The 15,537-nt window shown below is 41.6% G+C and overlaps 1 protein-coding gene across 2 annotated transcripts in view; it reads left to right on the top strand.

Moving 5' to 3' along the window:
- The window catches only part of rgs9a (regulator of G protein signaling 9a), a 49,191-nt gene that overhangs the window by 15,296 nt on the left and 18,358 nt on the right, over window positions 1-15,537 (top strand). For both annotated transcript variants that reach the window (XM_061905885.1, XM_061905886.1), the window contains exons 3-9: window positions 7,879-7,929; window positions 8,017-8,123; window positions 10,889-10,940; window positions 12,556-12,614; window positions 12,907-12,983; window positions 13,116-13,197; window positions 13,529-13,597. In XM_061905885.1, coding sequence (XP_061761869.1) covers window positions 7,879-7,929; window positions 8,017-8,123; window positions 10,889-10,940; window positions 12,556-12,614; window positions 12,907-12,983; window positions 13,116-13,197; window positions 13,529-13,597 — 497 coding nt within the window. The remainder of the gene's footprint in view (window positions 1-7,878; window positions 7,930-8,016; window positions 8,124-10,888; window positions 10,941-12,555; window positions 12,615-12,906; window positions 12,984-13,115; window positions 13,198-13,528; window positions 13,598-15,537) is intronic.

The raw sequence follows: 15,537 nt of genomic DNA, 5'->3' as shown, positions 1-15,537 counted from the left end.
AGACCCAGGACACGTTGGGAAGACTATGTCTTCCGGCTGGCCTGGGAACGCCTCGGGATCCCCCGGGAAGAGCTAGACGAAATGGCTGGGGAGAGGGAAGTCCGGGCTTCCCTGCTTAGGCTGCTGCCCCCGCGACCCGACCTCGGCTAAGTGGATGATGATGGATGGATAGATGGATGCGTCCATGTTTACAAATACAACCTGGGACTCACTGCCGACCTACAGATATATGCGGGTGCTACTACCTCATGCCCACTTTAGATGACGTGCTGTACAAGCTACCACAGGTGCGTATATTCAGTATTCACGCAGGTGGGGCCGCGTGATGCATTCCTGAAGCTCCCCTTTGGTGTGTCAGTTGCTCCGGAACTGTACCAGAGAAAGCAACATGAGCTCCTTAACTGGGATTGAGCCTATATCCGATGATATCCTCATAGTTGGCTGCGGGGATACGGACGATGAGGCCAACTGCGACCATGACACAAACTTCATTGCCCTGATGCACAGATGCAGGGAAGTTAGAATCAGGCTGAGCCTGAAAAAGTTGCAGTTCCGAGTGAAGGAGGTCCGGTTCCACAGCCACATACTGTCTGCCGAGGGCCTCAAGGCTGACCCTGACAAGGTCAGGGCTGTTCTGGACATGCCGAACCCCACAGACGCTAAGGGGTCCAGCGGTGTGTTGGCTTTGTGAACTATCTTTCCAGATTCATGCTCCGCCTGTCAGACGTATGTGAACCATTTAGGAGGCTGCTAGACAAAGACGTGACGTGGCACTGGCTGCAGAAAACATGATGCTGCCATAAAGGAAATGAAGACACCGGTCACAGCAGTACTGGTCTTCCTTTATTATGACGCCATCAAGCCAGTCACCATGCAGAGCGACTCCAGTCAGACAGGGCTGGGCTGCTGCCTGCTATAGGAAGGGCTACTTGTCACTTTTGCCTCCCGCGCCTTGACCCGGACGGGTCAAGGCGCACAGATAGAAAGGGAGTGCCTGAGCATCATGTTCGGCTGTCAAAGCTTCCACTACGACCTACAGTATATGGACGGGGTGATGTGACAGCAGAGATCGACCACCGCCCATCAGTGTCCATCTTCAGTAAGTCCCTCCTCAGCGCGCCCAAGTGCCTACCAAGCATGCTCCTGACACTTCAGAACTACTGCCTTATGGTGGTGTACAAGCCAGGCCCTGAAATGTACTTAAGTGATACACTTAGTAGAGTCACCACCCTGTCACGGAAAACAGACACACTGTACCAACGAGAAATGGTCTGCAGCATGCAACAGGAGCAGTGTGACGCAGCGGCCATTCAGCAGGCAGGCTACCTCAATGTCAGCAGCCAGCCCCTGGCACAGATCCGAGCACACACAGAGGAGGATGTGTGTCTCTGAATGCCCAAGGCAGTCGTACTGCAGCTACGCAGCACAGAACTTTTTGCTGGTGTTGGACCGCCACTCTGACTTCTGGGAGATCGACCTGCTCCCTGATTAATTGACCGCACCACAATCTGACGAATCAAGGCACAGTTTGCACGTTATAGCGTACCTGACAGAGCCATTTCGGATGGGGGAAGCCAGTTTGCGTACAGAGAATTCCTGGCATTTGTAAGGGAGTGGTGCTGCGAACCATACTTGCCAACCTTAAGACCTCTGATTTCGGGAGGTGGGGGGGCGTGGTCAGGGTTGGGCGAGGGGCGTGGTTAAGAGGAGAGGAGTATATTTACAGCTATCCATCCATCCATTTCCTACCGCTTATTCCCTTTGGGGTCGCGGGGGGCGCTGGTGCCTATCTCAGCTACAATCGGGCGGAAGGTGGTGTACACCCTGGACAAGTCGCCACCTCATCGCAGTATGTGTAGAAATCTTCATTTATAATTGAATCACTTTTTTATTTTTCAACAAGTTTTTAGTTATTTTTATATCTTTTTTTCCAAATAGTTCAAGAAAGACCACTACAAATGAGCAATATTTTGCACTGTTATACAATTTAATAAATCAGAAACTGATGACATAGTGCTGTATTTTATTTCCCTCCATCCATCCATTTACTACCGCTTATTCCCTATTGGGGTCGCGGGGGGTGCTGGCGCCTATCTCAGCTACAATCGGGCGGAAGGCGGGGTACACCCTGGACAAGTCGCCACCTCATCGCAGGGCCAACACAGATAGACAGACAACATTCACACTCACATCCACTCACTAGGGCCAATTTAGTGTTGCCAATCAACCTATCCCCAGGTGCATGTCTTTGGAAGTGGGAGGAAGCCGGAGTACCCGGAGGGAACCCACACATTCACGGGGAGAGCATGCAAACTCCACACAGAAAGATCCCGAGCCTGGATTTGAACCCAGGACTGCAGGAACTTCGTCTTGTGAGGCAGACGCCTAACCCCTCTCCCACCGTGAAGCCTGTATTTCTTTTTCTTTTTTTTCTTTTTTTTACTTCTTTGTCTTTTTTTTTTTTTCAACCAAAAATGCTTTGCTCTGATTAGGGGGTATTTGAATTAAAAAAATGTTCACAGGAGGTACATCTCTGAAAAAAGGTTGAGAACCACTGCTCTAAAAGCCGTAGATGTTATTGTCACATATGCATGTACAGTAGATGGCAGTATTGTCCTAGTAAAGAGTGTCACAACATTGCTGTTTATGGCAGACAAACTGCTTTACGGTAGACAAAAACGTGACTGCTGTTGTTGTGTGTTGTTACCGCGCTGGGAGGACTTTAATGAAACTGCCTAACAATAATCCCACATGAGAAACATTCGATCATTCTACAGTTATAACGTCATTGGGCAGGAACTCTGTTTATACTGTGGGAAAGCGGACGTGAAAACAGGCTGTCGACAAGTCACTCGGTCCGCATGGAGCTGGAGGGGCCATGGCCTCCGGCTCCGCCTGGATTTCTGGAGATTTTCGGGAGAAAATTTGTCCCAGGAGGTTTTCGGAAGAGGCGCTGAATTTCGTGAGTCTCCCGGAAAATCCGGGAGGGTTGGCAAGTATGCTTTGAACACTTCATGTCCTCACCATTGAAGGCGCGGTACACCCTGGACAAGTCGCCACCTCATCGCAGTATGTGTAGAAATCTTTATTTATTATTGAATCACTTGTTTATTTTTCAACAAGTTTTTAGTTATTTTTATATCTTTTTTCCAAATACTTCAAGAAAGACCACTACAAATGAGCAATATTTTGCACTGTTATACAATTTAATAAATCAGAAACTTATGACATAGTGCTGTATTTTACTTCATAGTGCCGTAGATGTTATTGTCACATATGCATGTACAGTAGATGACAGTATTGTCCTGGTAAAGAGTGTCACAACATTGCTGTTTACGGCAGACAAACTGCTTTACGGTAGACAAAAACGTGACTGCTGTTGTTGTGTGTTGTTACCGCGCTGGTAGGATGTTGATGAAACTGCCTAACAATAATCCCACATAAGAAACCTTCGATCATTCTACAGTTATAACGTCATTGGGCAGGCACTCTGTTTATACTGTGGGAAAGCGGACATGAAAACAGACTGTCAACAAGTCACTCGGTCCGCATGGAGCTGGAGGGGCCGTGGCCTCCAGCTCCGCCTGGATTTCTGGAGATTTTCGGGAGAAAATTTGTCCCAGGAGGTTTTCGGAAGAGGCGGTGTATTTCGGGAGTCTCCCGGAAAATCCGGGAGGGTTGGCAAGTATGCTTCGAACACTTCATGTCCTCACCACGGCATGCAAAAGCAAATGGCAAAGCAGAGTCAGCAGTAAAGACCGTGAAAGGCTTGTTCAAAAAGGCTGACTGTGCCAAAGAGGACCCCTGGAAGGCCATTCTGCATTGGCGAAACATGCCCACTGAGGGCATGCATTGCAGCCCAGCACAGCGGCTCATGTCACGAAGGCTGAGAACCTTTCTTTCGGTGACCGACCAGCTCCTTGCACCTCAGGTCATCACATGGGTTCCCGACAAGCTGAGGGTGAAGCATCAGGCGGCGAAGTTAGTGTACAACAAATCGGCGAGGGATCTGTTGGAGCTGAACGTCGGTCAGCCCATCAGGATGAAACCGCTCCCGGAAGACAGGACTGGCAGATGGAGGCGAGGGTTGTGCCTGCAGCAGTAGGGACTACGGTCCTATCTGGTCGACGTCGAGGGGACCATATCTCGACGCAACAGAATTGATCTTTGACCGGCCGAGGCAACCCCTGCCCAACCGTTGGCTGGACCAGAATTGACCCCAGAGTAGTCTGCGAGTAGAGGTGGCAACAGAGACGGCGTTGGCGGTGCTGGGGAGTCTCTAAGGTCTTCACCTGCCCCAAAGTCACCGCTGTCTTCTCCGTAAGCCAGAGACACCCCGCGCCGTGTGCTACAGGGCCGGGCTTTTTCCCTGAGAATGGGAGGCTGATTAAGCCTCCTGTCAGACTTGACCTTGAGGTCACACATGGACTGTGACACACACACACACACACACACACACACACACACACACACACACACACACACACACACACACACACACACAAATAAAACATGCAAGGACTGTGAATTTAGTTGTATTAAAAAAAGTGATGTTCTGGTTTATGGTGATTTGATGAAAGGTGTGTTCTTATCCTGCTACTATGTAGTGTCATGTTCTATTGCTCTATATTTGATATCTGATATTTGATGTTGAACCAGGTCATTGCTATCTGAGGTTGAATCTGGTGTTACTAGTATGATGATGGTCTGCAGTTGATTTACAGGCAGCATTGTTCCAGAGTGGATACTTTACTACAGGAAGGGAGGTGTTACAGGGTGATTGAATTGACATACTGCGCCACCCTGTGGCAGCCACAGAGCCCTCACCTATAATAATATATCCCTACATCACTGTCAGAGGTATTTGTTGATGTCGAACCCCGAGATGCAGAGATGGAGGCAGGCATGTTATATGAAAACCTGATTTAATTAAAACTACACAAGAACAAACAAAAAGCACGCACGTGGGCGGAATAACAAACTAAGAGAGCTAGCACTGGGAGCTAGAAAAACAAAAAGGAACTTTGGCATGGAAGCTAGAGGATAACAAACAGAAAAACTGGAAATAGCTAATGGCTAACAAAAACAGCTTACCGCTACGACGACCAGGACAAGATGTAGCACGACAGGTAATAGCTGAAATGATGCCAGACACGACAGGTAGCAAAGACACAAGAGTGACATGAAGCAACGACAATACAAATGACAATACAGGTCCTAATGACAATACAATGATCCAGCACTGACTGGAGGAACAAAGCAGGTAAAATAGGAGCTGGCCGATTGACATCAGGTGTGACCCGATGCCAATCAGCGGCAGCTGAGTGAAAACAGGACACAGGGAGACAAACAGGAAGCTGAACCAAAATAAAAACACTAGACAGGAACTAAGGACAGGAAATACTAAACACAGAGGAAAGAGACAAATGCAGAGGAAAAAACTAAAACATAGACAAACTGTCAGGGGAAAGCCTGATAGTCACGTGTGTTTACCCGAGTTGAATTTCCTACATGCAGCCTGAATACACGGCACTGAGACCCAGCAGGACTCTTGTCAGCTTTATAATGCACCACACCGTATAACAACCATTGATACATTCCACTTACAGTCGCAATCATAAGAACATAATATCATGGCTGTCTTGAATTTCCGATCATTTCTACAAGTCTTAATTTTTTTGTTGTAGAGAGATTGGACCACATACTTGTTGGTCACGAAAAAAAACATGAAGTTTGGTTCTTTTAAGTTTATTATGGGTGTACAGGAAATGTGACTAAATCTGCTGGGTCAAAAGTATACGTACAGCAATGTTAATATTTGGTTACATGTCCCTTGGCAAGTTTCACTGCAATAAGGCGCTTTTGGTAGCCATCCACAAGCTTTTGGTTGAATTTTTAACCACTCCTCTTGACAAAATGGGTGCAGTTCAGCTAAATTTGTTGCTTTTCTGACATGGACTTGTTTCTTCAGCATTGTGCACACATTTAAGTCAGGACTTTGGGAAGGCCATTCTAAATCCTTAATTCTAGCCCGATTTAGCCATTCCTTTACCACTTTTTGACGTGTGTTTGGAGTCATTGTCCTGTTGGAGCACCCAACTGCGCCTAGAACCCAACCTCCGGGCTAATGATTTTAGGTTGTTCTGAAGAATTTGGAGGTAATGCTCCTTTTTATTTTTCCCCTTTAAAGCACCAGTTCCATTGGCAGCAAAACAGGCCAAGAACATAATACTACCATCACCATGCTTGACAGTAGGATGGGTGTTCCTGGGATTAAAGGCCTCACATTTTCTCCTCCAAACAATTTGCTCAGTATTCAGTTCAATTTTTGTTTAATGTAACCACAGAACTTTCCTCCAAAAGGTCTTATCTTTGTCCATGTGAAGAAACAAGTCCCTGTCAGAAAACCAACAAATTTAGCTGAACTGCACCACTTTTGGCATTAATTCAAGCATAAGCTTGCCAGAAGATTGTGGGTGGCTACCAAAAGTGTCTTATTGCAGTGAAACTTGCCAAGGGACATGCAACCAAATATTAACATTGCTGTATGTATACTTTTGAGGCAGCAGATTTGGTCACATTTTCAGTAGACCCATAATAAATTCATAAAAGAACCAAACTTCATAAATGTTTTTTGTAACCAACAAGTATGTGCTCCAATTCCTGAGGGAACTCTCCTGAAGGAATCAATGAAGTACTATCTATCTATCTATCTATCTATCTATCTATCTATCTATCTATCTATCTATCTATCTATCTATCTATCTATCTATCTATCTATCTATCTATCTATCTATCTATCTATCTATCTATCTATCTATCTATCTATCTATCTATCTATCTATCTATCTATCTATCTATCTATCTATCTATCTATCTATCTATCTATCTATCTATCTATCGGCATAGCTCGGTTGGTAGAGTAGCCGTGCCAGCAACTTGAGGGTTGCAGGGTCGATTCCCGCTTGTGACATCCTAGTTACTGCCGTTGTGTCCTTGGGCAAGACACTTTACCCACCTGCTCCCAGTGCCACCCACACTGGTTTAAATGTAACTTAGATATTGGGTGTCACTATGTAAAGCGTTTTGAGTCACTTGAGAAAAGCGCTATATAAATATAATTCACTTCACACTATCTATCTATCTATCACAAAGAATTAGAGATAGAAAGAGTTGTAGAAATGATTGGAAACTCAAGACAGCCATGACATTATGTTCTTTACAAGTGTATGTAATTTTTTGATCGCGACTGTATTTCCTTTGCTTTTCAGTGACACTTATCTTCTATTAGTGTTACTGCTTCCACATTTCTCCAACAACTGGAACTATTCTTATGTCAAAATGCTCCTTGCTAATGTTAGTCAATTGCTAGCATGCTAAATAACATTAGGTACAGTATATGCTGCTTGACAGTTGCTAACTGTTAGCATGCTAATTATTTTTGAGGTGAAGTGAATTATATTTATATAGCGCTTTTTTCTAGTGACTCGAAGCGCTTTACATAGTGGAACCCAATATCCAAGCTACATTTAAAACCAGTGTGGGTGGCACTGAGAGCAGGTGGGTAAAGTGTCTTGCCCAAGGACAAAACGGAAGTGACTAGAATGGTGGAAGCGGGGATTGAACCTGGAACCCACAAGTTGCTGGCATGGCCACTCTAACAACCGAGTTATACCGCCACTGCTAATCTTTACGGGTCATACACGTCAAAGTCATGAATTTTGTTACTCGACGGATGCTAACTGTTAGCATGAACAGGTATAGATGCAAGTCAAAGTCATATATTTTGTTACTCGACACAGGCTGTTTTTCTGCATGCTAGCTTAAATGTTAGCAGATTTTTTTGCTCTTTTAACCTTTTGTTCTGCATTCTTACAGGCACTGACATAGTTTCCTGGATTGCCAACAAGATGAAAATCCCTACAGAAGGTAGATATCAACTCCTTACAGGACAGAATCTCTGTACAACACCTCAGCCTTTATCCATAAAAGTTCTCTTTGCTGTTCCCTTTGCAGAAGCTCAGGTCTTCGGCAACATGTTGGTGGCCTACGGTTACGTCTATGGTCTGCAGAACCACAGGAAGCTGGTCATGTGCAACGACGGCAGCCTTTATCGCTTCCAGGCAAGAGTCTTGTTTCAGTTCAGAGACCATTATTCACTCCAAATGCTGGGACTGGACCTGTGTTGTTGTAGAAAGTACAGAAATAGTACTGTTAAATGAACTGTGTTGTCACAGAAAGTACACAACTACTATTGTTAAATGTACTGTGTTGCCCTAGAACAGTGGTTCTCAACCTTTTTTCAGTGATGTACCCCCTGTGAACATTTTTTTAATTCAAGTACCCCCTAATTAGAGCAAAACATTTTTGGTTGGAAAAAAAAAAGATAAAGAAGTAAAATACAGCACTATATCATCAGTTTCTAATTTATTAAACTGTATAACAGTGCAAAATATTGCTCATTTGTAGTGGTCTTTCTTAAATTACTTGGAAAAAAAGATATAAAAATAAATACAAACTTGTTGAAAAATAAACAAGTGATTCAATTATAAATAAAGATTTCTACACATAGAAGTAATCATCAACTTAAAGTGCCCTCTTTGGGAATTGTGATAGATCCATCTGGATTCATGAACTTAATTCTAAACATTTCTCCACAAAAAAAGAAATCTTTAACATCAATATTTATGGAACATGTCCACAAAAAATCTAGCTGTCAACACTGAATATTGCATTGTTGTATTTTTTTTTACACTTTATGAACTTACATTCATATTTTGTTGAAGTATTATTCAATACATATATTTATAAAGGATTTTTGAATTGTTGCTCTTTTTAGAATATTTAAAAAAAATCTCACGTACACCTTGGCATACCTTCAAGTACACCCAGGGGTACGCGTACCCCCATTTGAGAACCACTACCCTAGAAAGTACACAACTAGTACTGTTAAATGTACCGTGTTGTCGTAGAAAGTACACAGCTAGTATTGTTAAATGTACTGTGTTGTCGTAGAAAATATACAACTAGTACTGTTAAATGTACCGTGTTGTCAAAGAAAATACACAACTAGTACTGTTAATTGTACTGTGTTGTCGTAGAAAGTACTCAACAAGTACTGTTAAATGTACCGTGTTGTCGTAGAAAGTACACAACCAGTACTGGTAAATGTACCGTGTTGCCGTAGAAAGTAAACAACTAGTACTGTTAAATATACTTTGTTGTCCTAGAAAGTACCCAACTAGTACTGTTCAATATACTGTGTTGTCGTAGAAAGTACACAACTAGTACTGTTAAATGTACTGTGTTGTCGTAGAAAGTACACAACTACTACTGTTAAATGTACCGAGTTGTCGTAGAAAATATACAACTAGTACTGTTGAATGTACCGTGTTGTCAAAGAAAATACACAACTAGTACTGTTAATTGTACTGTGTTGTCATAGAAAGTACTCAACTAGTACTGATGAATGTACCGTGTTGTCGTAGAAAGTACACAAGTAGTATTGTTAAATGTACCGTGTTGTCATAGAAAGTACTCAACTAGTACTGATGAATGTACCGTGTTGTCGTAGAAAGTACACAAGTAGTACTGTTAAATGTACCGTGTTGTCGTAGAAAGTACACAACTAGTACTGGTAAATGTTAAGTTCATGTCGTAGAAAGTAAACAACTAGTACTGTTAAATATACTGTGTTGTCCTAGAAAGTACACAACTGGCACTGTTAAATGTACTGTTTTGTCATAGAAAGTACACAACTAGTACTGTTCAATATACTGTGTTGTCGTAGAAAGTACACAACTAGTACTGTTAAATGTACTGTGTTGTCGTAGAAAGTACACAACTACTACTGTTAAATGTACCGAGTTGTCGTAGAAAATATACAACTAGTACTGTTGAATGTATCGTGTTGTCAAAGAAAATACACAACTAGTACTGTTGATTGTACTGTGTTGACGTAGAAAGTACTCAACTAGTACTGATGAATGTACCGTGTTGTCATAGAAAGTACACAAGTAGTACTGTTAAATATACTGTGTCGTCCTAGAAAGTATACCACTGGCACTGTTAAATGTACTGTTTTGTCCTAGAAAGTACACAAGTACTGTTAAATGTAATGTATTGTCCTAGAAAGTACACTACTAGAACTGTTAAATATACTGTGTTGTCGTAGGAAGTACACAACTAATACTGTTAAATGTACTGTGTTGTCGTAGAAAGTACACAACTACTACTGTTAAATGTACCGAGTTGTCGTAGAAAGTACACAAGTACTGTTAATTGTAATGTATTGTCCTAGAAAGTACACAACTATTACTGGTAAATGTACTGTATTGTCGTAGAAAGTAAACAACTAGCACTGTTAAATATACTGTGTTGTCCTAGAAAGTACACAACTGGCACTGTTAAATGTACTGTTTTGTGATAGAAAGTACACAACTAGTACTGTTAAATATACTGTGTTGTCGTAGAAAGTACACAACTAGTACTGATAAATGTAGCGTGTTGTCGTAGAAAGTACACAACTAGTACTGTTGAATGTACTGTGTTGTCTAAGAAAGTACTCAACTAGTACTGTTAAATGTACTGTGTTGTGGTAGAAAGTGCACAACTAGTACTGTTAAATGTACTGTGTTGTGGTAGAAAGTACACAACTAGTACTGTTAAATTTACTGTGTTGTGGTAGAAAGTACACAACTAGTACTGTTAAATGTACCATGTTGTCGTAGAAAGTACACAACTAGTTTTGTTAATTGTACTGTGTTGTCGTAGAAAGTACACAACTAGTACTGTTAAATGTACTGTGTTGTTGTAGAAAGTACACAACTAGTACTGTCAAATGTGCTCAAGCTGACATTCTTACTTCATTGTCAATCCTCCTTTTTAGACGCCATACTTCTGGCCCACACAGAAGTGGGTTGCAGATGACATCGACTACGGTGAGCACATGACACAGTTTCTGTTGAAATGTAAACGAGGAAAGTCCTTCACACAAATCATGAAACTTATGATCGATTTGGAAGTTTTCTAAGCAGCGCATGTTTTTAGGTGTCAAAAGTCCACACATGACAGAGTCAAAGATTTACTGAAATCGGTACTTTTATCGATACCGATCGAATTCACATAAAATCAATCAGTATTATATTTCGATACCTTTGTTGCACGTGATGTCACATCCCGTTACATACTCGCCACCAGCTCAAACACTTGGCGGGCAAACAAGCCTATTTGAAGCAGACTGCCCCTAAGTAATGTTGTCTTGTCATTTTCCATGCCAACAGAGGAAGCATGTCTTTTAGAAATCACCCAAAAGTAGGGCTGCACTTGTCAAAATGCTCTAGCTACCTTGATGCTAATTTCCTTTGGCTTGTTCATGTACATGCTACTGATTAGCATTAGTGATATTTCAACATCTCCAAACGTGTCAATGAAAAGTATAACTAAGATGCACGTTACAATCAAACAGCTGGTGTGTAAGAAGTAAAATTTGTGCAGTATAAACACTTTGTAGGACTCAACCAAAGACAAGGCTGGCACATTCAATTTAATGGCAAAGACTACTTCCTGACGATAACAACACACCTCGGACAAAGTGAAATTAATGCATACTTGCAAATAATACTCAAAAGTGTAAGAAAACTAAATAGATGGATGGATGGATGGATGGATGGATGGATGGACTGATGATGCCTGGCTGAATGGAAAGAGGGATAGATATATGGATGGATGGATGGTGGATAGATGACATATGACAGTTGGATGATAGATGGATAGATGACAGGATGAATAGTTTAATAGATGGATGATTAATGAATGGATGAATGGATGTCTGTGTAAATGGATAAACGAATGACAGATAGATGGATGGTGGATTATGAATGGATAGATAGATATAATGATTGACTGATGGATAGATAGATGCTAACGCTAATGGACAGATGATGGATGGATGAATGATAGGTGGGCGGATGGATGGATGATGCATGATGATGAAAAAGTGGATGAATTGATGCATAGATTGTTGATGAATGGATGGATGGATGGGTATATGATAGGTAAAGGATGGATGATAGGTAAATGGATGGAGAATAGCTGGATGGATGGATATACTGTAGGTAGATGAATGGATGAATGATGGATGGATGATAGGTAAAAGGTAGATGCATGGATGGACGATAGGTAGATGGATGGATGATAGGTAGATGATTGATAATTGATAAATGGATGATGGATGGATGATAAGTAGATGGATGGACGATAGGTAAATGGAGGATGGATGGATGTAATGTAATATTAAATATGATATATTATGGTCTACTTTCATGTCATATTAAATATGATGTGTTATGTATTAAATATGATGTAATATGTATTAAATATGACATATTATGTATCAAATGTGATGTGTTGTGTATTAAATATGATATATTATGACTGATCACTAGAAGCAGACACAACAAACAAGTTGACTGAGATCTTTCTATCTATGACAAAATGATGCAAACTTTGATTGTTGTTTTTTTTAATTAAACTGACTCTTTGTGTTCTTTCTAGCTGTTTATCTGGCCAAGAGAAACATCCGCAAACAAGGCTTTCTGGAGCCCTATGAACAGGTACATCCGTAGAAGACATTTAATGGAAATATATATTTCAATATTTCTATTGAAGGAGATTTATCATGATCCTAATGACTTACAATGAATAAAAAATGTTGCGGTTTTTGTTATTATTATTATTGTTATGAAATAAAACCCAAATCATCAGCCATCAATGGTCAGAACTGAAGAAGCTTTTATTCCAGTCCAATAGTTGTTGGTCCAGCTTTTATTACTGCACTGCTAGAAATGACTGAGACCGACTGAGGGTGAGAATTGAACTAGCAACCTGCATGTGTGTTGTAAACAGGAACACTACAACCACCTTCACAAATGGCTGAATCCCAAGTGGGACTTTATTGTGACGCAGGCCACGGAGCAGTACAAGTAAGTCCTTCCTCTTTGCTCACTAACACTTCATCAAAGTCCTTCACTCATAGCTTCATATTGAATCTTTTGTGTGTGTGTGTGTGTGTGTGTGTGTGTGTGTGTTTGTTTGTTGGTTCTTTTTCATGCCAGGGCCGGTAGAGAGAGGAAGAAGCCAGATCGTGTGGTGTTTGATTGCCAGGAAAGAGCTTACTGGATAGTGAACAGACCACCGGTAACGTTAGTGCTGCACATGAATGTAATGTCAATAAGATGACACATGAATGTAATGTCAGTACGATGACACATGAATGTAATGTCAGTACGATGACACATGAATGTAATGTCAGTACGATGACACATGAATGTAATGTCAGTACGATGACACATGAATGTAATGTCAGTACGATGACACATGAATGTAATGTTAGTAAGATCACACATGAATGAAACGTCAATAAGATGACACATGAATCAATAAGATGACGTGACATAAACATGAAGTCATGATCACATGATTGTGTTACGATGCATATTTTGTACTTTCATTTCTTATTTGTTTGCAGCGTCGGACTCACAGTGCTTTGGATAGTGGACCAGACCGCCTCATGGATCCCAATGCAGATGAGACACAGGTCGCGACTCACTCACTCACTCACTCACTCACTCACTCACTCACTCACTCACTCACTCGCTCACTCACTCACTCGCTCGCTCACTCACTCGCTCACTCACTCACTGCTCTGTCACCCACTCACTACTCACTCACTCACTGCTCTGTCACTCACTCACTCGCTCACTCACTCACAATGTTCTCATTTACTCACTCACTCAATACTCTCTCACTTACTCACTACTCACTCACTTACTCACTCACTCATTCCTCTCACTCACTCACTACTCTCTGTCACTCACTTTCTCTTACTCACTCACTTCTTACACTCCTCACTCACTCACTCACTCACTCACTCACTCACTCACTCACTCACTCACTCAGTCCCTACTCTCTCGCTCACTCACTTTCTAAATCACTCACTGACTCACTCACTCACTCAGTCAATACTCTACCACTCACTCATTTTCTTACTCACTGCTCTCACTACTCACTCACTCACTCACTCACTCACTCACTCACTCACTCATTCACTCACTCACTCACTACGCTCTCATTTACTCACTCACTCAATACTCTCTCACTCACTCACTACTCACTACTCACTCACTTACTCACTCTGTAACTCACTCACTCCCAATTCCCATACTGTCACTCACTCACTTTCTAACTCACTCAGTCACTTTTTCAAATACTACTCTCTGTCACTCACTTAGTCACTCACTCACTACGCTTTTACTCTCTCACTCACTCCCTCACTCACTTACTACTCACTCAATCTCTTCCACATTCTCACTCACTCTCTGTCACTATTTTCAGTCACTCACTCACTTTGCATATGTGGAATAAAATGTGTAACTCTGTAACGTTTCTCTGCTCTCTGCTACGTAAAGTAACTCCACACAGCCAATTAGGTTTTTAGTGTTGTGTGTGCATACCTGTTAGCTCGATGCTACTTTACATTGGATATGCCATATACATGCTACTGATTAGCAGGTTGAATTTCCCCCAGGGATCAATAAAGTACTTTCTATTCTATTCTATTAGCAATTTAACATGGCGATTCAACACCTCCAAATGTGTTAATGAAAACTTCAACTAAGGTGCACATAACAATCAAACAGTTGGCGTGTAATAAGTACAATATTTACAGCATAAACATTTTGTAGGACTGAACAAAAGACATTTATGACGAATGCATACATATATTACTAACTGAAAACAGAGAAACTTATCTTCAGTTTTGTTAGCTGTATTTATTGGATCGTATGAAAACGTGAATGTGAAAGGAGATGAATGTCTCCATGGTAAGAGCTGGTAGTAAACACAATATCCTCATTTTAATAGGACAGCCGGCACTAGTAAACGCATATCACGCGCTGGGGATCCAGTGACATGTTGGCGGGGGCCCATTATGCACGAGAAAGTGCATGTGAAATGTCCATTAATGAAAGACAGGGTGCTTCATACGACTTTTTAGCACAAACATATTCCAAGTCCCTTCCTGCTCCATCGCTGATAATAAAATGTATTAGAAAATGCCCCTTTATGTTTTCACTGTGGTGCGCAGGTTTAGTGCTGCTCTTGTAAGGCAGGTTTAGTGGGGTCCAAGCCCCCAATTAGACTATCAATTGGCAAGAATTGCAAATTTATTTTTGAAATATTATGTAAAGTTCTTGAAGGTGAATTTGTTTTAGTACAAAACATGCATTAGGTTTTTTTTAAAAAATATATAAAAATAATTTCACATAGATATAAAAGAGTGAGCATATATTGTACTGGGGGCCCTCCAATTAAAATTCTGCTCAGGGCCCCAATTTAGCCAGGGTAGCCGTGGACCTGCATCGATTTTACACATGTTATCAATTACAGTCTTGCTAGATCACTTGCAACACCACCAGGAGTAGTACGCACATTTGTATAGTTTGCACACAGTACTTAGCACATGTTATTTGGGATTTT

This window comes from Nerophis ophidion, linkage group LG07, assembly GCF_033978795.1.
Source record: "Nerophis ophidion isolate RoL-2023_Sa linkage group LG07, RoL_Noph_v1.0, whole genome shotgun sequence".
Classification (NCBI taxonomy): domain Eukaryota; kingdom Metazoa; phylum Chordata; class Actinopteri; order Syngnathiformes; family Syngnathidae; genus Nerophis; species Nerophis ophidion.
The sequence above is the reverse complement of the archived record's forward strand: the minus strand, read 5'-3'. Positions and strand labels throughout refer to the sequence as shown.